Raw genomic sequence first — 27550 nt, forward strand, 5'->3', positions numbered from 1 at the left:
GTGGGCCCGCGGCCTGGCCCCGGGGCCGCCGCAGGTGGAAGCGGGCCCTGCCCCTCACCCCGGGGGTCCCCGAGGGCCTCGGGGCCACGGAGCGCCTGTGAACCCCCGGGGGAGTGACCGGGCACAAAGCTACACACAGATGAGTTTGGTCTAAAACGAGGGGCCCGAGAGGGTCGAAGCCCCTAAACCCGGTGACGTTTTTGGGGTACAACTACTAGGTGGTTGGTAGGCGCCAGCCAGTGCGGATATGGAAATAAAAAGGGAACCCCCAAAATACGACCGTCAGCGCGTTCAGAGGGACACGGCTACGCCCAAAATTTGGCTCCAATAAAGTACATCTAATGGATCTCTCAAAATCGCGATTAAAAGCGCCCAGTGGTATCTGAAAATAATAGTGAGTAAGCAGTTTGCTCTTCAGCAGACTTATCTGGGGTAGCGTAAGGAAGGCGTTCTTGTTTGCCTTCCTCTATCAGGTTAATAGTTTTAGCATGTCTAATCCAGTGAACTACAGGCTACAGCCCCCTCTTAATGTTCTTTACTGCCCTTGTTGCTGTTTCCCCGTCAGGCAAAGAGAAGGTCAGTGTCTGGAAAGCCAGGGGGTTCAGGAGACGTGATAGTCTTTGTCTCGCTCAAAACAATCTAATTATCCCTCCCCCAGTCCGTGATTATTATCTACAGTCTCAAACAGATGAGTCAGAGGTGGATTTTTTTCAATAGGATATTCTGGGGTAAAAACCTTACAGGCAAATAAAAATTGTACGGCTGTAAAAGAACTGGGAAAGGCAAACTGTGCACTGTAATACCCATAAACGTGCCGGTAAATGCGATGGTGGAGTCCAGTTCTGTTAACACGAGGCTTACATTTCTAATTTCCATACTAATTTCCAAACAAGCTTGCTTGTTTTGTCCAGGAGAGGTTTTTAGCTTTCATTGTCACAGAGAAAATCGTTATACAAAGAGGCTGCTGCCCTTCTCTATATCTCCAGATACTCCTTATGTTGCATTCGGACAACAAAGAGTGAAGAAAGTCTTTTTTTTTTTTTTTTTTTTTTTTGTAAAAAGTTGGCTTTTTAAGTGCACACATGGGAGAGAACGACATTAGCCTTAATTTCCAAACTATACAGCACCTTAGCAAAACAAACTGTCATTTGCAGGTCATAATCTGAAGGAGCCTGATCATCTCAGCTCTGATTATCTTTGTTTCCACTCTTTGTTTGGCTTTTCTTGGGTTTAGGTCTTGTGCAAGTACATGTACACTAAATCCATCACCTCCTAAAACTACTGACAATGTTGCAAAGCAGCAAACAAAACCAGTCTGCCTTCTTCTGAGAGCTTAAAAGCCCTAATACCTTACTTCGGTTTTAAGCCGCTTATACAAACTGATAGAAGATAAAAAACGTAGAAGACATCCCCAGAATGTAACTCAAATTTCTACAATATGAAACTAATTGATTGCCATTATAAAGATAATATGAACCAGAAAGCAGTTATTAGGTGGTAATAGTATTTAGTCATTGTTGCAAATATTGATAGTACTCTATTTTTTGTAATACTAGCACAGCATCTTTTAGGTAGAGGGATACTTGCAACAGTTGTCTCACACATTAATCAAGAAATGGATTGAGTTTGAATGTAGAAGATGCGGCTGATTTCAGCCGTTGCTAGACTGCCTTTTAAGCTCTCTCATAAATTGAATCTACCGGAGACAACATTCATTCCTCAAAAAAATGGGCTCATAAAATGTGAGCTAATTGTAAAATTGCCTTTGCGAACAAGAAATAGATGAGAGCTGAAAAGACACAGGGAACAAATTATTAGACATATGCTGGAAGTATAGAGGCTGACATTTTATTTTAGAGCCTTGAAAAAGATTTAATGGAAAAAATGCCCATTTGAGGATCTCAAAATAGAAGTTCACCCTTTGAATTCTGAAAAGTTACAATACTGGAGAAATTGGTATGAGAGACCCAAGTTGGGACATCATCATAAGGCTAGACAGTGCTTCTAAAGTGTTTGCAAGTGACCAGAAGCAAACTTCAGAATAATCATCCAAATAAATATTTTTGTCCATTTTGGCAAGGTTCATAACTTTATAAATTACTTCTTAAATTTTACAGTTGAAGCCAAATGTAAGTCTGAACTCTTTACTTTACTTTTTCTCTTCCTGCTACAGATTACCTTTACAAACTTCATGCCTCATCCCCGATCCTCCATAAATGGCCACTGGTAAGTTATGTTTATTAATGAGTGTGTATTCTCTAATCAATACCAGGGAAAACCTAAAAAAAAGACTTTGTTTCCACTAGGATTTTATCTGATGGTAATTCAATCAAGTTAAGATCACATCTCTTTTAGCTATTGAGAACAAAGTCAACCAGTTTTGGTAAGTCTGAGTTTTGCCCTATCTGTCTTTTTTTGTCTGACTAATATTTCCGCTTAAATACATCTTAGAACATGTAATTCAACTCAAAAAACTTGAAGAACAAACAGATTAAATGCCCCTAAACAAACCAAAATTGAACTAGCATCAGACTAAAGGAAACCAAATCCACAGGATATTCATTAAATGGTTTTAGAACATGACAGAGCCAAGGTTTAAATTGCTGTTAAATCTCAGTGAATCTGAAGCCCAGTCATCAGTTTTGTGCTTGTTAGCAAGTTAAGTCTGCTGAGCAGGGGAGTTTAAGTGTATCCTTACTGCATAAGTCCCCCAAGAATGTGTTGCTCATGCACTTAATTCCTGGAAGAATGAGCATGTTCTGAGCTCCTTAAAGGTCAGCATTGAAGGTATGTTGTGTATATGTAGGTAGTATTCATTGCTACACGGAACTTACTTTATTGACGAGCATGGAGATGTTGCTTCCAGATGTGTGTTTGAGGGTTTATGTTGGTTCCTTTTGAAATCTTGCCACACAGCGACTCGTGGGGCCACTTTCATGCTTCTTTTGAAATGTACATTCTGTGGACACAGGAGTTATTTGCATGTATGGTGAAATGATTCAGGACAGTAAATCTGTGGCTTTAGCCAGATCCCAGCAAATAAAAATTTTTTTTTAAGTACTTAAAAGCAGAGATTCTTTTTAGTAGTTTTGAACCTTCATCATCTCAAAGAACACAGTGTAAGCTGTGTACTCTGTAGTCTTTCATGAAAGCAACAGAAACAGTTAAAAAATTAGTATAAGTGCATCTGTTTCTTTTCTTTGATTAAAGCTGAGTGACCTTCTTTACAAAAACAAATTAGCTGATCCTTTGCCCCTCCTTTTTACCTTCCTCTTTCCATCATACAAACTTTTGCGGTAGGTGGTTTAAGCAGAGTAAGTATTACTTACAAATGAGAGTAGCTACAAGCACCAAAATGTTAGGCAATTAAAAAAAATAATCTAAATTTAGGCTTCTAAATTTATCTTCCCGTGCTCCTAGCTGCGTGTCTCCTCCTACTCCACTGGCTTTCAGCATTTTACTGGCTCTGGCACTTGCCTGGCACCCTCTGGGAGGCAATTCTGCTCAATAAGCTGGCAGAAAACAATACTTCTGTGGAGGTTAGTTTTTTACTATCATAATCACAAAAGTACAAATATGGAGTAAGCTAGGAGCAGAGAGAAAAGGAAGAGAAGGAGGTAGTGGGAAATATCCCTTCAATGACCAGAAACTGTGGGATGGCCACTGCACTCTTATTTACTCTGAAGATTAACATTAGGCCTTGTTTTATGGAAAACTTGGCTTCTCTGTACTGCAGTTTTTTAAAACAGACAGTGAAATAAGCTTTAGCGTTCCATCTTTTATTTTTCTGGTTCTGTTGCCTTTCAGGTACCTTTTCCTTTTCACTGCCTCATCCACTCTCATAAAACTTAATTGTTTGCACATACATATCTTTGTTGCACAGTATTACAAGCTGTTCAGTGCTGTCCATGTTGCAAAGCAGAAGTGGGATAGATATCTTATAAAGTACGGACAAGTTTTCAAATGTTATCAGTAAAACTTTGATAGGAGAGCAAAGAAACAGCAGCAAAAAAAAAAATCCAAAACTTCAGATAAATTTCAAAGGACTCCAGTATTTTTTCAGCATTATTTTGATTAGTGCCGCAAACTTTTCTATTTTCATTTTTACTTATTTTTGCTATGGTAATCTTCTCTATTACAAGTGGAATGTGCAATACGCCTTGTTTTTCCCAGTCGATTTTGGAGGTTTATTTGGGAACAATAATCCTTTGTAGTTATTTTTAAAGAAACAGTTTGACTTAATTTTTCAGACAACTAAATCATTCAACCCTGAGACCCTACCCTTTGACGATGCAAATTGTCTTATCTATGTTGAATTACCTTCATAAGGACCTGGCTATTTATTAATGAGAATGGGTGAATCACTGGCTTCATTTTCTTGGAAAACAACACAGGAGTTAGATTCATTGTTTCACCAAGACTTTAAAAGCTGCAGGCATTTTTAAAGATAATGCTCTTTGTCCATGTCTGTTTTGAAGGCTAATCGAAGCGATTATGTATAAAAACAAGCTAAAGAGGAATTCTAGCTGTAAAACATAGCTTCTTAAGAATAAATATTTTTTTCTTGTTTCAGGTCCCAAATTAGTATGTGGGTATGCATAGATTATGAAGTCTTTAGTGGTAGTGTTTGTAACCCAGTTTCGCAGTATTTAGATAAAAAGATAATTTCACTTGTAGTACCTGTCTCTGTGATTAAAAGCAGGAGTATGGAAGCTTAGCAGATTCCAATAATACTCAGTAGTAGTTACATTGATACCCTATTTGCAAGCAGCTGTTTACTAGAAGCTGAAGCCAATGTCATCATTTTGTTTGCATTATCATGCTGAGTCCAAACTTTGCAACTTAAATTCAACCAGATGTTCCTTAGCAGAGCTACTTTGAATTCAGCATGTTACAGTACAACTCCCATCAGTGCTGACCTCACTGATGCAGCTTTGCTTTTAGTGTACTCTGGTTACTTTTCTCCTAATTACTGAATTACCCTGAAATGTTTGTAAAATAAAAATAAATTTGTACCTTTTATACAAGAGTTCCCTCCCATTTTATTTAGAGAACTTGTAATAGCACAGTACTTCACAGTGGTGGGAACAACTGTTAGGTGAGAAGATGATAAGGTCAGCCTTTATTCGCAAAACTTTCAGACTTCTGCAGGATTCTGTAGTTGTATTTGGTCCAAATTTAGGCTGACTTTAAAAGTAGTTTTCCAAAACATAAACCCAAAGACCTTTCTGTATAGATTCCCACACAGTCTATGCAAATCAAATATGCCTATGGGTGTTGACCTGAATTAATACATTTTGCCCATAAAGTGAACAGACTAATGTGTACTCCTTTAAACATGTGGAAATAGTGACAATTAAACAAGTTCTAATTCTTAAGTTTATATAGCATAGGCATTCCTTGTAAAATAAACAAAACCATGTTGTTTCACAAGTATGAGATCAGAACCCCCTTGAAGTTTTTGCTGAGTACTTGCCCAAGACTGCATGTTCCATGAGTAAGCTTTTCAGAATATCTCGATACTTAAAAGTACACCTTAAAAAATGACACGTAAAATATTTTACTGTTAAGAGAGCCTTGAAGAGTAGGGAAATTGCATTTTATTGAAACACAGGAGGATTTATTGCCAGTCCATTTGCCTTTGCAATAAATAGGATAGCCCTATTAATGGATTTAGTCTTTTCTCTGCCAGCACAGTTGTTCCAATTTCTAATCCATTCTTTGCTAATATTAGAAGGCATTCAGCCCTAAAATTAAAATTATGGTTGGCTTTGCTAACTTTTCAGAAATGATTTCTCAGCAGTCTATTTGTGTGTGTTTTGCACTTTGCTCCTTTGTTCCACACTTGGCTCTTGATTACTTGATGCATACGGTGTCCCACAGAGCAAATCGTAGTGGACTAATTAAGAACTACCAAGAGTTTCCCAAGTTATGCAAGATCCCCACAATCGTGAAAAGCTTTTTCAGCCTCCCAGTCACATACTGTGAAGTGCCATAAAGCAAACTTTTGAAAACACTCAAAGCTGTGCTGTGTGTACTTACAGGTATATTTTAGTTCCGGAAGAAAGCAGTCACTTTTGTTAAAGTTTACTGCTGGGTTTTTTCCCAGCAGTATTATTTTTATTAGCTTAAATCCCACAAGCTAAGAGCATTTTGAATACCAGTAACATTGATTAAATGAGACGTGATCATTTATACAACGTTGGTGACATTGTTGTCTTTACTTTCACGTGAATATGGAAAAGTAAGTGAGGTGAGAGCAAGCACTTGGGCTTTTATGTCAGAGCTCAGGCAGTATGATAAAGGAAACTAAACCTCATGGTTACTGGTGTCACATTACTGCTTGTGGAGGTCAGGGAGATATTTTTACCTCGGTGTCACTAGTATGGGAAAACTTGGAAGACCTGGGCTTATTTTGAAACTATAGGAGATGGCCGGGTTAATTGTTAAGATGGGTGATGGGTGTCATCTCATGCAACAAACTTTATGGCTGACGTCCTGTGAGCGTCCTCATCTCACACTTACATCGGTTGATCACGTAGGTTGCTCAGTTTCACACTACATCAACAACTCTGTATTTGTCCTTATAGCAAAGGACAAATTTTATTACTGAAGTATTGTATCACTGGAGAAATTGTTCTTTTGGATTATTCGGTGCTGGAATAACATACATCATAGGTGCCCATAATGTTTTGTCCTTAAAACAAAAACCAAAGACAGATTTATGTTAGGTGGTTGTACTGAAACAATCAGAAGACAGCTGCGTTGCATGCTCTTGGAGTTAAATCTAGTGTATACTGTACAGTAAAATTACAGTTGTGAAATCCTTATAATTATATTTTATTTTGTTCTGTAAAAAGGCTTCCTTTGTCCATATATAGCATAAAAAAGCAGAAAAAATATAGCAAAACCCACATCTGTGATTAAATAGTCTTCTGTAAAAACAGACAAGAAAAATTTTCTCTACGTGCCCCAGCATGCCTTAAAGTAACAAACCCGTAGTGCACCTTTATCTTTGCAGTTGTCACTATGCACTATAATTGGTAGTTAATTGGCACTGTTATTAGAAGGAGAGTGTGTGCACCTTCTTTTTCTACCAAAGATGAACATAAGGAATGCTAAACAAGAAATTACAGCTTTCACTGCTGGGGGCTAGTTTGGGCGAAGAAACTGAGAGTTGTCATCAGATTTTTTTAAAAAAATTGTCTCAGACCAGCTAAAAACAAATTAAATTGCTATTCTGGTATACTAATAATGAAATATCAGAACACATTCCTACTAAACACATTAAAATAAAATAAAATGCAACAGCTGAGGAGTTCAAACCCTATTCTTTGTCTCATATAGAAAATGAAATCAAAGACTATCCAATTTTGGTTTTGAAAGACATGATAATATAAAACAGCATCCAAATCTCTTTTCTCTTGAATATTTCATTAATTCTATACCTAAGTGAGAGATTTCTGTAAAATAAGTAAATCTGCAGCTTTGAATAGCAGCATTGTGGTTTAACCCCAGCCGGCAACTAGGACCCCCAGTGGGATAGGGAAAAGAGGGAGAGAAAGAAAAAAAACTCATGGGTTGAGATACAGTTTATTAGAACAGTAATGGAAGAGAAAATAATAATAATGGTAAAAGAATATACAAAATGAGTGATGCAATGCTCACCACGCGGTGATTGATTGTCCAGCCCGCCCTGAGCAGTGATTGTGGATTCCTGCTCCCCGGCCAACCCCCATTTATATACTGACCATGACATCTATGGTATGGAACATTCCTGTCTATGCTCCCTCTCAGCTTTGATGGGAAGCTGAAAAACTTCTTAATATAAGCATTACTTAGCAACAACTGAGCCAATATGTGTTGTCAACATTATTCTTATACTAAATCCAAAACACAGCATCTACTATGAAGAAAATTAACTCTACCCCAGCTGAAACCAGGACAAGCATACAATTAATTTTAGCGGAAAGAACAGGTTTTAGCCAGCGATGCCAGACTGCATTTGAACCAGCTCTGCAGGAATCAGAGCAGAAGGGAGGAGACAAGAGTACTGGCTTGTTTTGCAGAAAGCTTCACTGAGTTGAAATATTTCTTTGGCTGTAAATCTTTGTCTGATACAGGGTTTAGTAAAACTTGTCTGAGACATGCAGTCTATCAGAAAAACAATCAGATTTCTGTGTGAGGTCATACCAGTTCAGCACAAACAATGTTCTTTTTTTTTTTTTCCTATGTTTTGTTTGCATTTTACCATTGTATGTTGTAAGTTTTTCTTTATGTTCCTGTGGTTTCATGCAAAAAGAGGGAGGAAAATATATTAATGGGAAGTAAATCCCATTGTAAAAATAGACAAAGGGGAGAAGAAAAGGTTCAGGGCAGTAAAGAATCTTAAATTTCTAAATTAAAAAGATTACATGTTTTATTGGCGCTCTCAGAAAACATTTGAGGGATTGACAGAAATCTTGCTTGATAAAGATCTCCTTTTAATAAAGATGAAAGAGATTTTCATTGTACTTGAGAGAAGATGACCAACCATGATCTGCAGAGATGCAAAAATGTGAGACCACCTTTTTTTCTTTTTAGAATTCACAGAAACACTGTAGAGGGTGGAAATAATCTCCGAGGCTCTTTAATTCAGGTTTTCTCTATTCCATCTTCCTGATAGCTGACTTGCTAACAGGAACATGACTTCACAGGTACATTTTAGTGAAATAAATAGTGATTGAGTTACAGGGAAATTATAAAGACTCATGTTTTGTAATTCAGCAAAAAGACATTAATTTCTCCCTTAAATCACTATAAACATATGTATTTTGCATAAATAAACTGAACAGACTGAGGGAAAAGGCTTAGCAAATCACTGTTGTATATATTAATTTTGTCAAACAAAGACCTCTTGTTTGGGTAAAAAAAAAAGGTCCATGACTATTGCTAATTGCTCTGGGTGTGGGAAAGGAGACTGTCTTCATAACAACCTTTAAATCTTTTTGACCGGCTGCTTGAAAGCCACTCCAGAATCATAAAGCCATAAGAACAGACAACTGATTGGTACCAAGTCCTCTGTTTCATCACTGGATGGTCACTACCTCTGCTCCAGACTCTTATATCTTCCCTTTGTCTCCTGTTTGCTAGACCAAACAAACACAATTTTATCAACTTGTCCTTACATGTCAGGTTTCCTTACTGCTTATCAGCCTTCCTCTCTCTTCTGGGCTCTCCTCAGTCCACGCTTAGACCTGAATACTGTTTTCCAGCTAAAACATTGCCAGCATGGAATGGAAAACAATGGTTACTTGGGCACCTTGCACACACACAAAGTGACTGTGGCAGGAGCTCACCTCGCAGTGTTTTCCTTCTGGTTTCCTGTTGTTTTGTGACAGGATGCTATCACACCACACGTAAGTGGCATAAAGACAATTCTGTTGGGAACATATTTTGCAGCTATTCCAAGATCAAAACTCTCGTAACTTTTTAGTTTTTATAATTTTCCAGATGCATTCCTTAGTCACATATCTCAGCTTTCCCCCCCCCCCCCCAGGTAACATTCTAACAAGCTGAAAAAAAGCTTTGGGCCCTTTTTGCTCAACAAAGAAAAACAAATATAGTGTTGGTTGTCGTTCTGTTACCTAATATGAAAGCTTTTCCTTCAAATCTAAAGAAAGGACTAACTGTACAGAACTTTCTGGAGTACAGCCAGGTAACTTCTGAAAGGGTGAAATTCAGCTGTGTTTTCTGCTTGTATGGATATTGCTGTTGCTATGGGGAAAGTTCAAGACCAACATTTGGAAATAGGTGTTGAAATACTTTGGAATGTTATCACATTTCAAGGGGTGAAGAAGTTTTAATTCTAAATCACTAATTGCCATTTAATTCAGCCTGGTTGAAAGAGTCCACAGTTTATTCAACTGCTACATCTCTTTCTTCTGTGGAAGAGGAAAGGTAAACTTTAAAGCCCAGCAACGATGGCAGTTTGAGGCTTTAGATCTCTCTAACTCTTACTTGGGATGTATTCTTGGCTGTCGTGGTTTGGGCTGGATTGGCCACTCAGGTGGAGCGACAGATGCTCTCCCCTGCCTCTCTTCAGAGAGAGGCAGAAAAGAGAGAGAGATTTGTGAGTTTAGAAGAAACTAAACTACTTTAATGAAATATTAATAATAAAATAAAAAGGAAATAATGAAATATATATAAAACTGTGTCAAGCCCCAAGGCTGACAATCACGTCACCAGCTGGCACTGGGGAAGTCCCAGACTGGACTCCATGACGGATAGAAACTGGATTCTGATCTGGATTCAGGATCGGGATCAAAGGCAGACGAACAGACAGAGTCCTCCTGAGATGTCGGCCATTGAAGAAAGAGAGAGAGATGACCTTTTCAACCCTCAGCTTTTATGCTGAGCGTAAGGCAGATGGGGTGGAATACCCTGTTGGTCAGTTTTGGGTCACCCATCCTGTCTGCTCCTCCCTGCAGCTGGGACCCCTCTGCACTTTTCTGCTTCTGACCCTCCAACGGGGCAAATAACAAAGTGAGCTGCCCTTGGGGGTTAGAGCAATAAGTATAAGCAAGAGCCTCTCTGCAAACCATTCCATGGCATCAACTATAAACATAGGTCTTATCACTCTGAGAGTGAACAGTGTCTGCACAATATGCTGCTAATTCCAGTAGTTAAAAGATGCCTAGCTAAAAAGTAAAGTTACTGAACAAAATTGCTGATGTTTAACCTCAAACCAGGACATTGGCAAAGAGAAATAAAGGCATGAAACACTGGTCACAAATTTCTGTCATCTCGGCACAAGAGCTGGAAATAATACATCTGAGCTTCTTGTCTACCATTTTTATCACGTTGGGATTAAGCATAATGCAATGCTGCAACTACCAGCAGCCTTTCTTCAACACATACTGAATTTAACTGTACAATTAATGTATTCTTGCAGCTATGCTAACTTTAATGTAACACAAATAACTCATTAAATACGTTGTTGTCAGACCTTGTCAGGTAGTTTATTTTATGGTGGACTTACCTTCAAAATCCATGAGTTTTGTTGAACTCGGCTGCCATACCAGCTGTCAAGTCAACCGTGTTGCAGTCAGTAAAGGGAATGTAGTACCAGGCAAGGGATTACTTCCTTTGATAAAGAACAAAATCAAAACTATGCTAAGGCTTTTTGAGCTCCAGTGTAATATTTTGGATAGGGGGCAGGAAAAGAATGAAAGGGAAATAGCTCAAGAGATTTCTTCAGGCATAAAAAACCCCAGCAGTCTTAGAGGCAAAATATATTACCGGAGAAGAGCATAGTTACTAGCTGTATAGCACTATAATCAATAAATAGCAGTAAAGAAACCTAAATTCTCTATGCCTGCCTTGATGATGTTTGCATCCTTCCCTAACGTATCGGTCCCACAAGTATTTATATATGCACTTAACCTTCCTTACAAATCTTCACATGAATAGCTCAAGTGATTAAACCTGTGCAAGCATGAGAATGTTCGCAAGGTTATGTACAATTAATACTTGAAACAATAAAATAAGAATCCTTGAGGATTACTATGTTTTGGTTAGTGCTTTAGTTTTTGTACATTTTAGGCTACTAAGTTGGGTAAGAATCTTCTGTGTACATTAGCAGTCCATTAATGCATTTTTTTAAATTTTGTAGATTAGTATTTTATGAATATGCACTTGTTGTCTTCCTCTGTTGTTCTCGGGAACTGGTTTTAACAGGCACTGATGACAACTATTGAGTGATATTTATAGCTTTGTTTGTTTTGCTCTCTACTGGAAGGATTAATCTCTTAGACATTTCATTCTAGTACCTCAGATTAATTTTCCACAAATTAACCTCAAACAAATGCTAGTGCAGACATTCTTATATTGGAGGAAGTATCCCAGCTAAGATAAAGGTGTATAGACTGGAAAAAGGGCAAGGGACAGTCATCTTGTTACAAGTCAGAAAAAGATAACTGCAACCAGCATCAAGAAGAAAAATATATTACAATAAAGTCAGAAAAATAACCATCTGCCTACTCCACATGCTGTTCCTTTAATAAATCTAAATAGCTTCATAGAATTTGAATATGACTTCTCATTTTTAACATCTGTTAATTCTAGTTTTGTCTTTTCTGAGTAACTGCAAGAAAGAGTTGTGCTAGTCACTTTGTATGGTCAGTCCTGAAGTGACTTCTTTTTATTATTCCATTTGCTGTTTTCTAGTTACCCATGTTTTAAATATCCTTCCCCAGACTCTAGACATTCTTCACATTCAAACCTTGTTTCTTCCCATAGATACTAAGGAACAGTTTGACTCTTCCATCTTTACTTTTGTAAGAGTGTCATTTATTCTATACGGTTTTGTGATATCGAGAAGTGCAGAACACAGAAGTAAGGACAATAGAAATCTTAGCCAATGACCTAGCTTGGGTACAAGCAGAGTACCATAAACTTTAAGCAGTTTGATATTTCACATCAGTGATCACCACATTACATTAATGTCTTTGTTACATAGCCAACACATTGCAGGCCATATAAAAGTATGTATTTTTGGTGAGACAAGATTAATAGAACGCAGGTCACTGTATTCTGGTTTTGTATCGAAACTTTTTATATCAACAGCAGTTTCATTGCAATAAACTAGTAGAATCCCTTCAAAAATACCACACTTAGACTCCCAACAGCTGCAACTGTCAATAAACCCCCAAATTTAAATGTTTATATTACACAAGGGGGAGCTATGAGGAAGTCTATGTATTTGGCTACATCAGCTTACATTTATAGCAAGGCTTTGGCAGTAGCACAGCTAGCTATGACAATGCTTTCAGCCAAAATATCAATTAAAAAAAAATAAATAAAAAAATCAAACTCACACATTGAGCTATGTGGCAAGAAATCCAATTGTGGATAGAGTTAATTATTAAATAACATATTTAAAGAATTCTGTTCAGGCTCTTTTGAACATGAAGTAATCAATCTGCCTTTGTTTTGTAATTGGTTATAAACTGCCTTCTTGGGTTATCTTTTAAAAAGTTTGGGTAAGCATGATAGTAACAGATCTAACTCTAAGGTCACATCCTATTACAAATACTTAAATTGGAAAGCTAAATATGAGGAGAACAAAAGTCTGTCTGGAAACATAGTTAACTTGTGCTCCCACTGGTTTGATGCCAGTTCTGCAATTAACGGTTAAGACTGGGCTTAGTTCTGGCATTAAATGATATTCTCAAGTAGGCAGCTGTTTCAAGAAGAGAGCCAAAATTGTTTCTATGTCAAAAACTTAATGACAGAAAATCAGCACAGCCTGCCAGCTGGCACATCTTTCACAGAAGTATAAAGTGTCCAGTAGAACAACTGAATGGAATAATTTTTGAAAGCTGATAATTAAGTTTCAACAATATTGCCAGTTTCTTGCTTGAAAGTCTGTAGATATTTCCCACAGGTGAATGATTATCTGGTTTACTCTGGTTATTTTATGCCTTCTAAACAAGCAAAACACCACGACAGCAGTTCTTTTCCTCATGAGCAAGACATCCTTTTTTAGCAGAGACTGTTGGACGTTCCCATTTAACATGTAGATTGAAAAAAAATTCAACAGTGAAGTAGATGTTTAGCTCCTTTAATAGGCAAAACTATTTTTAACACATTGCAATAGACATTGCTTTTAATTGCAACAATTTGTTCTCTCAAGGCAGTCTTAAAGTTTAATGAATTTACGTAAAGAAAAAAAAAATTGTTTACTGTTCCGGCAGCATTGTAGTATGTGACGTAACACATTTCTTATCTCTTAGAAGTGCCTAGAAAACACATCATTGCTATACTTAAAGTTGCAACCTGCCAAACTACTGAATTCCATAAGCAGTTTGAAACTGCAGTGAAAACAAATTCAACACAGGGAAACAGAGTAAGGTGGGTTTGCATTTGAAATACTCGTACATTGTATAACAAGTTCCTGTGTTAATCCAGTGCCGTGAAGCTTGAAGGAATCCCACTGTGCCTTCAAAAAACCAGCGTCTTATATAACCTTATTTTCATTATAATTAAAATAATCTCACTACTTTCCTTCACAGTTCAGGAGAACCACCATTTCAAAATGATCAGCTTGGCACCTCTTCTTCCTGTTTTAATTTTACATTTGAACTGCAGACATGCTTAGACAACTTCATGGATGTAAGGTAATAATGTTTTTCCACTTAGTAAATACCTTAAGCCTTGCCTCTCCAAAATGCTGCTATCAGTGCCCCATTTTCAGCTCACATGACCATTTGTGAGTGAAAATAAAATCATTTGTATGCATAATATTGATTTTTCAACTCTTACTTAAGGCCCTGTTGAAGAAATATTTCGTGATCCTCTTAAGCCTTTCACTCTAACAACTGGCTCAAATATGAGCTCAGTGAAAGGCAGTAATTTTTTTCTCCTCATCCAGTACCCTGTTGTTTGCTATCCGTATTTGGAAGGATTTAGTAACAGCTGTTCTTCCATGGTGTGACATCCAAAAAGTCATGATCCATTTTCCTCTCTTCCAAAAAAAAAAAAAAAAAAAAAAAAAAAAAATCAAGGAAATAAAGTGTCATCTGACTTGAACTGTATTTGCTCTGGCACACATTGCACTCCTCCCATCTCTGAGGTCCAAATTAGAATACCGGTCTTGGTAATTTCTGCAGGTAGTGGTTGACTTGACCTTTTAGTCCAGCTAGCTTTTTCCACTAGAGGACTAAAATCGTAGGCTGTAGGAAGGATTGACTTCAGTCAATGGGTTATGAGGAATTAACGTGAATCATTGCCATTCCAAATTACCAGTGCTCTGATGCAGTAACAAACTGCAAAAAAATAAGTCACAACAACAACCTATTTACCTTAGAAGGACAGTCTGGGAAATGGCTGCTTCGTCCCAGAGGACATTTGGTCACTGAAAGTACAGTCACTACAACCCATGCTGCCCTCTCTCCAAGGCAAAGGCAAGTGTCCAACAATGCCCGAGCACGGCCAGTCACTGTGGGGTAAGAGGTAATTGTTTCATAATCCATTCGGGACAACGTTTGCTGTGAGCGAAGGACATCAAGGATGTGGTTGAGGCGTCCTTCTGTCATGCAGCTCAGTATGGTCTGTCTCTGGCAGGCTAGTATTTGACAGCAGTTTCCTTTGCAGCAAGGATCGGGAGTGAAAAGGAAACAAAATGAGATAAACTAAGTGCTCTTTTCTTCGAGAAGTTGTTGGCGAGTGATAGCATCACCACCAGAAACAAACTCAGTAAAGAAATAGGAAGAGTTAGTTTATTTGCATTCTTTGTTCAAAAGTAGTCCAATGTACTTTCATCTTTTATTCAAAACTCATGAAGATCAGATTACAGAAAATAAGTGTTTCTAAAAATTATTAAGTGCTCAGATTGTTTAAAGAGAGGAGATTTTCAGGTCTCGCGCTGTTCATCTAGCATCTGTATCAAACTTTACGCAAAGCAGCTTGGCTCGACATAAATGAGAAAGCTTTGTCTGTAGAAAGTGGAAGAACGGATAATTGGGGGTTCAGGGTAGTAGGACTGTTTGAAACTGGGAACTTGAATGTATGTCAAAGCCAAACTAGTAAGAAAAGTAATACTCTTGGCAAAATTATCAAGAGCTTTGGGTTCTGTCTCTTCACAAACTGATTTGAATACTTAGTACTGACATTAGGGTTTCTAGTGTACAGTAAATACCATACAACCAAGAGAAAATTAATAACCAAAAGCCATTGTCGCTTTGGAGACCATGCCTCTCTCGTTCTGATTTGCGATTGTTGCCAGTGTAGTTCTGTGATGAACTTTTCCTGCATGAACGAGTCTGTTGATTTATGCAGAAATTCCATCAGAAGTAAATGGAAGTGGAGAAGGATGGCTGGCTAGATGTGACAACTGTCACAGGCCAGCTTGCAAAAAAAGCTCACAAAGCTTCACCTACAGGCAGAGGGCAGGCTTCAAAAATCAGAAGCTGGCCTGTGCTGCCTCTGTTCAGTAGGAAGAACTGAGACCTTGTATGTAAGGAAATGAACAGTCCCCCCCTCCTCCTAGTCACCTATTTCTGTAGTCAATAACTACTTCTGTAGAGGTATGAAATACACAGCTTAAAATTAAAAAATAAAAATAAAGTATATATTTGCAGACTTAAACAACTAATGTATTTCACATTCAACGTGTGCTATATTTTCGGTATTTTTATTATGGTCTTTTCAGGACTGTTCTCAGCCTGAATGTGACCCTGGGAAAGAACAAGCCAGTGTTCTCAGTGGCCAGTGCCTGAACTTCTGAGAACGTAGGAGCAGCTATACACAAATAGACTCATGAGATATTTGTATCAAGTTTGAAGGGGTTATAATACCTGAAATAATGTAAAGAAAGTTTACACGAAATAGACCTGAAAACGTACGCAAAATTTAGAGGGCTCTGTGTCCTCCAAACTTTAAATAAGTTAATCACTAAGATCTGGCCAAAGAGAATATTGCCACCTCAAACTGGAAATGGGCATGTCTTACCTGTCACCGCTTGTTCAAGTTGCATGGGTTGTGGTCTGTGCTTAAGAGCAAGTGGTGGGTCCTCATGCTGACTGCTTTCTTTGCCTGCAGTTGAACCAGGTAAAGGAATCGTACAAAAGGAATTCGATTTTCTACTGTCAGAGCCTGGGTGATCTGGGAGAAGTTTAAGATGAGACCCTTGAATTGAACAACAGAACATTAGATATATGTCAACCACTGCAGAAGACTGCAACTGAAGTGAATTTGAGAGCGCTTATTTATTACCAGCTGTTCTTTATGCCCTTGTTAATAGATCATTATTCTTCAGAAGATTTTGGCCTATATATTACTACACACATCTGACTTTTTCAAACTGTCTGTAGGAATTTGTTTCTGAAGTTATGGAACATTCTGTTCTGCCTGTAAGCCTGACAGCTATTGATCAGAACTAAAGTGCTTGGAAATGCAGATGTTGCTGTAAGTGAATTGATTTCCTATGGATCAACTTTTGTATCCAAAGGCACGAGGGGTACAGAAAAAGCTTTAAAGGAAATATATCACTTCTTGACACAAATTTAAACACTTTGACAGGACAAATCCACATCAGAAAGACAAAGGAAATTATATAGGAATGGTGATTACCAGGAATGATTCCTGTGTTCCTGGAGACACAGGACATGTGGAAACACATGTTTTTAAAACACATCTCCTTTTTTTATTAGCAGATTCAAAAAAATAGTTATTCTTGGTGGCACTTGTCAATAGAAACTGCAGTAGTGGTACCCAGGAAGGACTTGTTCTGTCAAAAGCAACAGGCAATATTTGATGTGCAAGCGAAAGGCAGCTGTACATTACAAGTCAGGGTTCTAAAAAAAAAAAAATTATATATATTTTTCTTTTTAACCAAAAGAGGCTTTTAAATCTATACACTTAATCAAAAGATATATAGTGTCGTCTCTGGTTTTCTGCAGTGAACTGACACTTCAGATGGTACCAGTAGAGGGCACAGCTGTACTCTGAGAAAGGGACAATTTTACTTGAAAAAGAACATGTGGATATGGAACAACTGGTAATATTTATCCTATTTTTAGTTTAGTTGGAGCTGATAGAGACCTTTCTTTTTGTTATATTCTGTGTGATAGTATTTGACGTACCTGTCTCAAGAATATTTTCTCTTCTTGCATTGTTTGTGCTGCTGTCAAGTAGAATACTTGACATGCTTGGTACTACAAAAGGAATTTTCTTGCTGATTATGTGTTTGGGTTTTGGTGGACAGATGACCTGAAAAAGAACAAAATAGAGAAGAATCACCTTCTTCAAAATTGTTCCTAACCCTTTTCTAAGCAGTTTTCTCTTGGAATATAAAGCAGTAGTATCACAGTGCAGGGCAGGGTGCGTACGCAGCTGTTGAGCCTACAGACATACTTAATTCCACTTTAGCTCATTACCTTGGGTCATTGCGGCAGCACAGATCCATAGGCTAACTGTCCGAGGGTTTACTGCAGTCCTAGATTGCTTCTGCAGCCTGTGCTGCCAGCACCCATGGTAGCTCTGGAACCTGAGCTGTTTAAAGCTGGCTCTGATCCAGGAATATGAGCTTCAGTTCTGTCTCTGTCTTTCAGTATTGGCAGGCCTGCCACAAGTGGCAAAATCACTTTGAAAATGGGAGTTAACTGTACTTTGGAGTTATCCCAAAGCAGTTGGCCTTGCTCTAAGAAAATTGGTTGCAAATGCTAGAATTCAGCCTAGCACTTTTTCCAGCCATCATTTTGAAAACACTACAAGAAAGGTTAAATTTTTGCTATTTCAGTAGGACCTCTTCCAGGAGAGGTTCAAAGCAACGCTTGAGTGGAGGAGGTTGTTTTTGCAGGAACAACATCAGAGTCAGCTGCTTAGAAGAAGGTAAAACAGTGGTTTTGGTGGTTAACTGGTTAGAGTTATCGTTGTTAGGGACAAAAAGGGTTAGGGATGTTTTGCCCTGCAGTGTTTTTGTTATGCATCGTCAGGGCTGGCAGGAGAAACAAGCAGTTTATGAAGTGTTCTTGTAAGACTCTTAAATGCATGCTGTGTACTCACCTCTGAATTGGATATGCCTGTCTGCAATGTGTATATTTCTGAACCTTTGCATGCATTAAGTGCTGTCTCCTGGAAGAAAAAAGCACAGTAACTCTAGTAAGTATACATATGCTTTGTTCAATTCAGTTGTTAGGAGCAAGAATTTATACTGACACTGACAATTTATACTGACAACATATATTATACTCTCAGGTATGCTGATATATAGTAATATTGAATGGCACAGAGCAATTTTGCATTTTAACACATGTAAGTAGTCATAGAATATGACACAACCTCTACCCTGTCACTGTTTCTGCTGTTTCAAATTTATTTTAAAATCCAGTTTTGAGTCATGCAGGGGAAGATGAAGATAGCCCTGTATTGAGAGAGAGAGAGAGACTGGGCTAGCTATAACATGTTTTCCTTTAAGTATCCAAACAGCAGGGCCATCCTGTGTTTAGTATGCCAAACTGTCTGCAATAAGGATGTGTCAATACACGTAACCCATTTCCATTTTGTACATCTGCAGCAGATTTGTTAAACTTTTTTTTTTTTAATTTATATACTTCAACAGTTATGAATCAATCCATTTTCAGGAGTCTCCAGTAGCATCTTCACAGTCATTTTGGACAGTTGTTTGAACAATAGTGCTCTTTGTTAATTTAACAAATAGAAAAATACAACCTTGCTCAAGGGAGATTGAAGCATTAGATTATGGCGTATTTGTCCATACAATCCTAAATAAACTTCAACAGTAGTAAAAGTTACTTGGACTATAACTATGCCACCTATTAAAACATTGATCAAGTCTGTTTTTTAATCCCAGACTGTAATTGCAACAGCATGCAACAAATAATCCAGCACGCATTAACATAAGCCCAGAAATGAAACCAACACCACAGCATGGGTTGTGTAAATCCAGATGGAGTCAGAATACTTGTTCAAGGTCTGAGGCACGTGTCACTAATTTTCCCACTATGACTATCTAAGTTAGCTAGCTAGGATATAGCTATATTTGTGGCAGTTAGATTTGTGCCAGATTTCCCATGACAATGTAGACACACATGGAATTAGCTGTATCCCTCATTTGCTGACCATTGCCCATCCATTCCTGTGGTAACAGTAGAACCCTCTTAGACCCTAGGACAAGCGGTATGTTGTGCCCGAAGCACATCAATTTAGAAGCAGTGAAGCATAGAAGAAAAGTGCTGATACTGGTATTGCTGCAGCAGGTACTAACGCTGTCCAGGTTTTGGAGTAAATATCTTCTTACCAGTACATACCACAAAAATTGGCCTTGGTTCTAGCCCTAATCTGACCTGCTTGAGGCTGGTATTTTTTCTCACTCACATGGGTTTACCAGTCTGACTACAGCTGGTGACTAGAAAGAAGGCATGATATTTTTATAACCACAGGTAGCAATTGACATGGTTCCTAGAGAACCTCGCAATATCTATTTTCTACAATTCCTGAATGAACCTAAAGTGCCAAAGGGTACTCTCCAGCTCTCTGGCATGTCCAATAAAACAGTGAAGACAAAACCTTTCCTGGTTACAGAGGAAACCACAAAGATTGCAATTGAAAGGATCAGGTAATAATATCCTTGCGGGAGAACAAAAATTAATCTTGCACTAACCTTTGCATCCATCAGATTGTAGATTGCAGTGGAAATTGCCTCCTTATTTATACTAGTCAAAATTCCATTTAGAAGGTCTACACATTCTGCAGGGGGAATAAAGCATTTTAAATACCACATTGCATATGAAAGTGTGTATATGTTTAGGCTTCAGTGTATTGCAGCTAACTTTACTATTATGTTGAGTAGCTAGATGAACTACACGGAATTAGTTTAATCCAACTTCCACCTCACACCTCCTCTTGGTTTACTTTTTGAACTGATTTTAAAGAGCGGTTACAGTCAGATCAAGATCTCATTTTCTTAAATGTTCATACAGATGTAGTGGACTTACAAAAAGATTTGCACACGACTGTATAAATCTATCGCAGTAAAGCTATATGCAAATTGCTTCCTCAGCACTTGCATATTTCAACTTTGAATGTTTGCTCAAAAGTCCTTGAATATCACAGTTTTAATGTTTCTTGGCAACCTTTTTAGAAAGAGACGATAAACATAGCAGTTCCACTGAAGTAAACAATGATCACACACTTCAAAAGGGAACTGGTTATGCCTTGGAATTAAGACGGGTTGATACTTGTTAACGTAGTATATGTAGCTGGCAATACCCCTTCCTTTGTTTGTATTCACTTTTACTTAATACCAAACAATTTTGGAGACAAGTATGCCACCTCTGGTAGGAAGCTTTAGTTAGAAAAAACATCTACGGTACTCTGATGTTCTGAAGACTGCTTTGCCTTCCACATCAGTTGTTCCATCATTGATTTAGAGTGCTAGGGCGACGCTTCCAGCAAGAGTACCTCCATAATGAATCCCGCAAAGCAGCAAATCCTGCACGTTACCTGCAGTATGCGGTCTGTAATCCGGTTCTTGATGCCAGCACAGAGTGATAAGGTGCAACAGTCTATTCCTCTCGGGCAAATTGCTTGGTATAAACTTTTCTGAAACACCAGGCCGCAAGCTGTGGCAGATTCCTGTCAAAACTTCCAGCAGGGTTGTCTGACCTGCAATTTATAGGAAAATGTCACTAAAAAAAAAAACTTAAATACCTCAAAACTCTCTTAAAATTATATTTGGTGTGTTATTTTTTGTATTTTAAAACAAAGAGTGCTTTTAAAAGCAAAAATAAAAAAAAAATTAAGTCTTTTAAGTAGATGTGCTAACCTTTAACGATAACCATAGCTACTTATTGCAACAGGCCACATCAAAATAAAGAACTCTGTCCAAATAAGTCACAAATGGCTGTGTATACATGCATTGTAAACTACATGCACAGATACCTCAGGTATACATGTAATTTTTATGAGTGTATTTGAAGCGCACGGTTTTATACAAAGCCTTACACCTGCATTACAGGAATGAATATAACTCCCATTGTACAAAATGTCTACGTTGGGCAGCCACAAGATGGCAAGCATAAGCTGTATGAACATTAAGGTACTATTCTGTGCAGGATGTCCAAAAAGTCCTCAGCCTGTAAAATACAGGAGTCCTTCCATGTTGCCGTGCAGAATGGAGCCCACAGCAAAGAAGCCTTTCATTGATCTCCACCTCCATGAAACAGGGATTGTTCCCAGACTGTGACAATTATTATACAATGCTTTGCAAGCTACGTTTTTTTTTAAAACTGCTCAGACTTTCATCTAAGAAAGTAAGATTCCCTGCTTACTCAGGAGAGAATTCAGCCTGAACTGGCATTTCTTGATCAGACTTTGAAACTCATGGCAACTTTAAAAGTGAGCATTCTGCTTATCCAGGAAGCTGCTTGTCACTAAATGTTCCCCGATTTTAAAATTGCAACTGTATATATGTATATAAAGTGGTGTTCTTTCTCACTAAAGGTAAGCAGAAAACCCAACTCAGTAAGAGAGTGCTTCCGCGAGCGCAGAGACATGATACAAACAGGGTAGGGAGCTACATCTTTCCCCTGCAGAAAGGTCAGCTTCTTTGGAAACACTGAGGATTTGTTGAGGGATTCTGATCTTTACATCCTATAACACGGAGCTATGTGCTGTAACAGTTATATAAGGCAAGGGGACATCTGAAAAGACAGTGCTGTTTGTATGCAAATTCCCCTGCAATAAGGGAATTTGTAAAAAATTAGGGCAACACAAACTCTGACATGAGCAACAGAGATAAATACCTTCAAAGGGTTTCCGTCTGCTTAGGCTCTCCCAACAGAGTATTCCAAAACTGAGAAAAAGAAGAAAAAAAAAAAAAAAAAAAAAGAGAGAGAGAAACGAACAGCAAAAGACCATGCATTAGTTTGTAATCTGTATCTATGTTCTCATTTCCAAGAGCAAGTTTATTGGTTTAAGAGAAAGGAGTTTTTCAAGACAAATTCTATTCAAGTCTTCCCTAATTTGATGAGGTCCTTTTCCCTGCATTATTAAGTTTCAGTTTTCAACTGAGCTGTTCTTATAAAATAATAGATCAGTTAGAATTAAAATTTTAAAGTTTTTTTTTTAAGACATAGGAGCAATTGGAATTACATTTCAAGTTACCACTTTATCTCCATTTGCTCTTGTGAATTTCAGAACCTTTTGTTCTCCTTCCTTTATCATTTTTTTGTTTGTTTTCGAGTAATTTAAATAGCAACTGAAAGAGCTGGACTTTTCAGCGGGTACTGAGAAGCACATCAATTAACCTACCAAAAACTTGTTTCTGACCCACTGCGTGTCTATTTTCTTCAGCAAATTTTGATGGAGCCCCAAATACCTTTTTCCTTTTCTAACATCCTGGGAAGTATTCCAGAGCTACCATAGATCTATGTATATAACCCACAACTCAGATGGTATAAAGTACCGGTTTTTGATAAAAAGCTCAATCTGCAAAATCAGAGATAAGGAGACTGCTGGAAGAGAGAAGGCAGGCTATGGATGAGTCAGAAGGAAAGCAATCAAATGGGGAAGAAGCAGTTCTAGATAAACATATCTGCTTACTCATATATTTTGCTGTAGTGCTGAATTACAATGTTTAAAAGAATCCCCTCTTCTGCCTTATTTCCACATAAAATCTGATAGTGCTTTTACTTAAATACCCTCTAGTAAAATATTAACGTTATGTGAACATACATATAACTTACATGTAGTTAAGTAATATCTCCTATGACACATACTTTTGTTTTCTCTGTTGTACCACTGTCTGGACATCCACTTATGCACCAAGTCACCACTGAGCCTCTAAAATTATCCAAGAATGACATGCTGGAAGATGAATTATGCCACCTGGAAGTAAGCCACCACTCTTCCTGTGCAAAAATCTTGTGTTTGTGAACATCACCAGATTAGTCACATCATTTGTAAGTCTCCAGCGTATGCATTGTTTGACTCATCTCAGAGCCTGCCTTGGTGCCAACAAAGTAGGAGTTTGAGTTTGTTGCCTCCATAAAAGCTCTGGAGCAGAACAGCGGTCATGCTTGAAAGTTATTTATAATGTTAGTCCACAGGCTCTGTGTGCCAGTTGTGAAGATGAATGTCCATACAGACAGATTTGAGGTTGTCTCATTTATTGTGGCAGCTATGAAACATGTAACATATCCAAAAGGGACATGTGGCAGTAGGTAATCTTCCTCCTTTGTATGAATCACCTTAGTTAAAAAGCATGAACGCTTGAGAGACTCAGTTATTCCAGCAGAGATTCCATAGGCCTTTAATGGGACATTATTGAAAGAAAACTCTTGTTTTCACCTGGGCCTCATCTAGTCATCAACACCAACAACAGTTCGCCCTTAAAGACTATGTCAATTGCAGTTATTAGGTTTCTAAATATATATGGAAATGTTTTGCCAGCTAAATTGACCTCGTGGAATACTATCCTACTGCATTATGTAGGTCTGGCATTTTTACTGTAGTGTCTTTGAAAATAAGTATTTCAGCAGCATTGTAGAATGTAGCAAGGACTAGGTATGATGTGCCCTTAGAAATCCCATTCACCTGTAAATATCACCTTCCTGGGAAGGAAGGCCTCCTTCAAGTATTTCAGGAGGGAGGTACACTAAATCCTGGCAGTTTCTCTGATTGCAGTTCTGCAGGTCTGACTTCAGTTGCTGTTTCCTCCAGTTGATTAGACCATAATCTGATACCTACAGAGATGGAAGAATAAGTTTTAGTAACAATACCTCAAGTCTTGGTAGTAGATGTTGACTATTAAGATAAATATATGCAAAAATAGGACAATCACTGGATTTTACATTAATAGGCTAAAAGTAGAAGCTCCCACCTTGGCTCGGTACTGCGTATCCAAAAGCACATTGGAAGGTTTCAGGCTGCAGTGGCAGAAAGCAGGCTCGAGGCTGTGAAGGTAACGCAAGCCTTCAGCCACGTCCGACAGGATCCTTATGAGTAAGGGAAATGGAAGTTCTGGGTACAGTTGATGCTAAGTAACACAAAATACAGGTTTGGGTAGTCTGAAATTGTTACTATTCACATTTTCATTTGACAATAAACAGAAGGACAACACAGAAGCTAAAGAACAGATTGACTGTGACTGCTGTCCATAATTTACATGCCGATTGCTCTCTTTTGGCTGACCTTGAAATTAATTTTGTCACATAAAAGAGAACTTCTTCTATGTACCTCATGGATGAGTGAGTGGAGGGATCCATTGTTCATCCATTCAGTCACTATCCCCACAAGTCCATGGTACTGGTAAATCCCAAGAGAAGGCAGGAGACGTTCAGACTTGCAGCGTCTGACGTTTGCTATATCCTGAAGTAGCAACTTCCACTCCCTGTAAAAAACAGGAAGGGTTAGAGGCAGGTTAGACTGAAAGGAGTTTCAGCTACAGATGAGGTAGTGTAGGATACAGAAATAAGAGACAACCATGTGGTTGAAAACAAGCTAATATAATTCTACCAATAAAACCAATATTGTATCACCTTCCAAGCAATTCTAAGAAAATGAAGCAATACCTTATATAGTGTATTTTTTCCTAATATATCGTGAAAGATGTCTGGATGCTTTAATATGTGCTTTTTCCACAATTCTAAGAAAATGAACTAATAGCTTATATAGTATATTTTTTCCTAATATATTGTGAAAGATCTCTGGATGCTTTAATATGAGCATAAGAGCACAGAAAGCAGGATTAAAGTGCAAAGGCAGGAGAAAGCTAAACTATATGAAATGCTAGATTAAGAAAAATCAAGTTTTTTCCCCTTACTGACCCCAAGAGCTTGTATTGTATTGTTTCGCTAATAGTGAGATGCACATTTACATGGAAATTATGATCTTCCATGCTTATGTAATGGGACCATGTTATATAAATGATATATGATATAGCATGTCATAACATGATATAAAAGTGAAGCCAAACTCAGATTTGATGTAAGTAGTACCATTCTAGTGACTTCGCCAAATTCAGTTCAAGCTCAGCTGCAGTTGCATCGTAGACCTGAATTCAAACAGAGTTTATTTACAGAGAATAATAAAGCTCTGCTTTGATCATCATCAGAAGAATAAAGTTTTGTTGTCTAAGGACTTCAAACAGTTACTTCTTCATGCACAGGAAACACTGAACTGTCAATTCAATTGTGCATTTTCATGGAAATTACTGAACTTCTGCTACAGATTCAATTTTTGTTGACTGTAGTTTTGATTTTAAAGATCTGACTATCTCTACTCCATATTACTTGTGAGCTGAAAATTCATTGAAATTATTTCCAAATTCAGTTGATTTCAACAGACCTGGAGCTCATTCTCATTGTTCTAACCAGCCTTTACACTAAGGCCTCAGTTTCAGCTTCTCATATTCACTGTCACTGCCCCACCTGCTTTAACACTTATTTCCAGAAATCTAAATATTTATTATCAGCACGTGGTTAAATATTTTGTAGCTGAGTAAAACAGGGTTTATTCTCCCAGCTTTCCTAAACACTGTGTAGTGTAAATAAGATATTAGAATGGTAGAAAGAGAGAGAAAAGCAAAACAGTGGCTTTACTTTTAGGGAGCAAGTTTGAGTGAAAAGATGCCAAATCAGGATAGCATGTTAAATTCAAAACAAAGTATAATGTTGATTTCTGTAACTTTAACTATTTTGTTTTGGGGGTTGTTTGATTTAAAGAAACTTTTTTTCTTTAAACAAGCTGGCCAACAAATAATGTTTGTTCAGATTACAAAATTGCTGGACTTCTATTGTCTAAAACCAAGCAATCTTCCCCCACAGCCACAAACAACATAAAAGTTTCAACTGTTCCCAGTCTGGCAGCATTTGATTTTTGAAGTATCACTGAAAATTTAAACTGTCAATTTAAAAATATTTGTATGAAATACTGTTTTTCCTCCCCTACCTTTATAACGGAACAAATTAAATGCTATGTTTTTGAGTAGGACATTTTTGTATTGAACAGCAGCATTCTCCATTAACGAGAGTAACTAGTCCATAAATGCACATCAGACACTCCTTTTTTGATAAAACACTCAGGTCAGTGCATTCCCTGAAATGCTTTGGTCTTGCTTCATCAGAAGTAGCTTGTGGTTATTCTTGGAAACTTTGTTTTTGTTGCACGCTGGAATGTTGTAAGCTGACGCCCATCAGTTACTGCTCGTTTCTTTTTATAATTAGGACACGTAAAACATCTCACTGCCCCATAACCCTGACCATTATATCTCTCCCTCCTCCCATGTCTCTACTCTCTCACCTGCACATACTGTTTTAGATTAAATTCAACTGAGATCTCTTCAGGGACCTCCAGAAAGAGGTCCATAGCATGCTGGGTATTGCTGATCAGGGTTTGTAGACATCATTATAGTAGAGATAATTAACGACTTCAGGATTAAGCTCTACTTTTATAAAAGTTTGTAAAAAACATAGAGCTTGTTTCTCAGTATAACTGCCTCTTGGCTAGTTGGGATTTCTAGGAATGGGGATGTGTTTAGGGATCAGATGATCCTGAGCATGCCACGATTCATTCTGGTCTGTGATGCCCACCTGCGTGGTTAGTTGGCCAAATAAGACACGTACCTCTCTCTCGTGTCTTGGCTGTTCAGCAGCTTCACCGAGATGTGAGCATTCCAAGAAATATGGAAGGCTTTGAGGGCAAAGCCTGAGCCTGTCCTGGCCAAGGTAAAGCTCTCCAAATCTTCCTGGGCTACTACAGGTAATGATTTCGCCATTTCTTGATAGCTGGCTTGGGGGAACAAATGGCAGAAAAGGAAAAGAGTATTAAGGACTACTTCTTGTCACTACTACCAAAGCACAGTGAGGTTGCTCCACCCCTTACTTCCCAAATAACTATTACCCTAATCCAACAGGCTTCCATTTACCACTCTGTGTCAGACTTTCCTTATAAAGGCAGGAAAAACGCACTAATTGCAAAGGAGTGTCTGGACCATAACTTGCCATCTGAGGCTGCAAGGTGCTCATTAATTGCTCATTATTTCCAT

At 38.0% G+C, this 27550-nt stretch overlaps 1 protein-coding gene across 1 annotated transcript; it reads right to left on the bottom strand.

Moving 5' to 3' along the window:
• Nucleotides 1–13597: 13597 nt before the first annotated feature.
• LOC309676741 (receptor-interacting serine/threonine-protein kinase 2-like) lies at nt 13598–27341 on the bottom strand. The gene is made up of 11 exons (XM_082489362.1): nt 27129–27341; nt 24742–24895; nt 24386–24541; nt 24100–24248; nt 22308–22357; nt 21007–21168; nt 20165–20250; nt 18547–18615; nt 17625–17751; nt 16492–16668; nt 13598–15127 (listed from the first exon to the last, which is right to left on the bottom strand). The coding sequence occupies exons 1-11, from the start codon at nt 27278–27280 to the stop codon at nt 14823–14825; spliced, it is 1587 nt and encodes a 528-aa protein (XP_082345488.1). The 5' UTR covers nt 27281–27341; the 3' UTR covers nt 13598–14822.
• Between the last annotated feature and the right edge of the window lie 209 nt (nt 27342–27550).

This window comes from Vanellus vanellus (assembly GCF_965231255.1).
Source record: "Vanellus vanellus genome assembly, chromosome: 12".
Lineage (NCBI taxonomy): Eukaryota > Metazoa > Chordata > Aves > Charadriiformes > Charadriidae > Vanellus > Vanellus vanellus.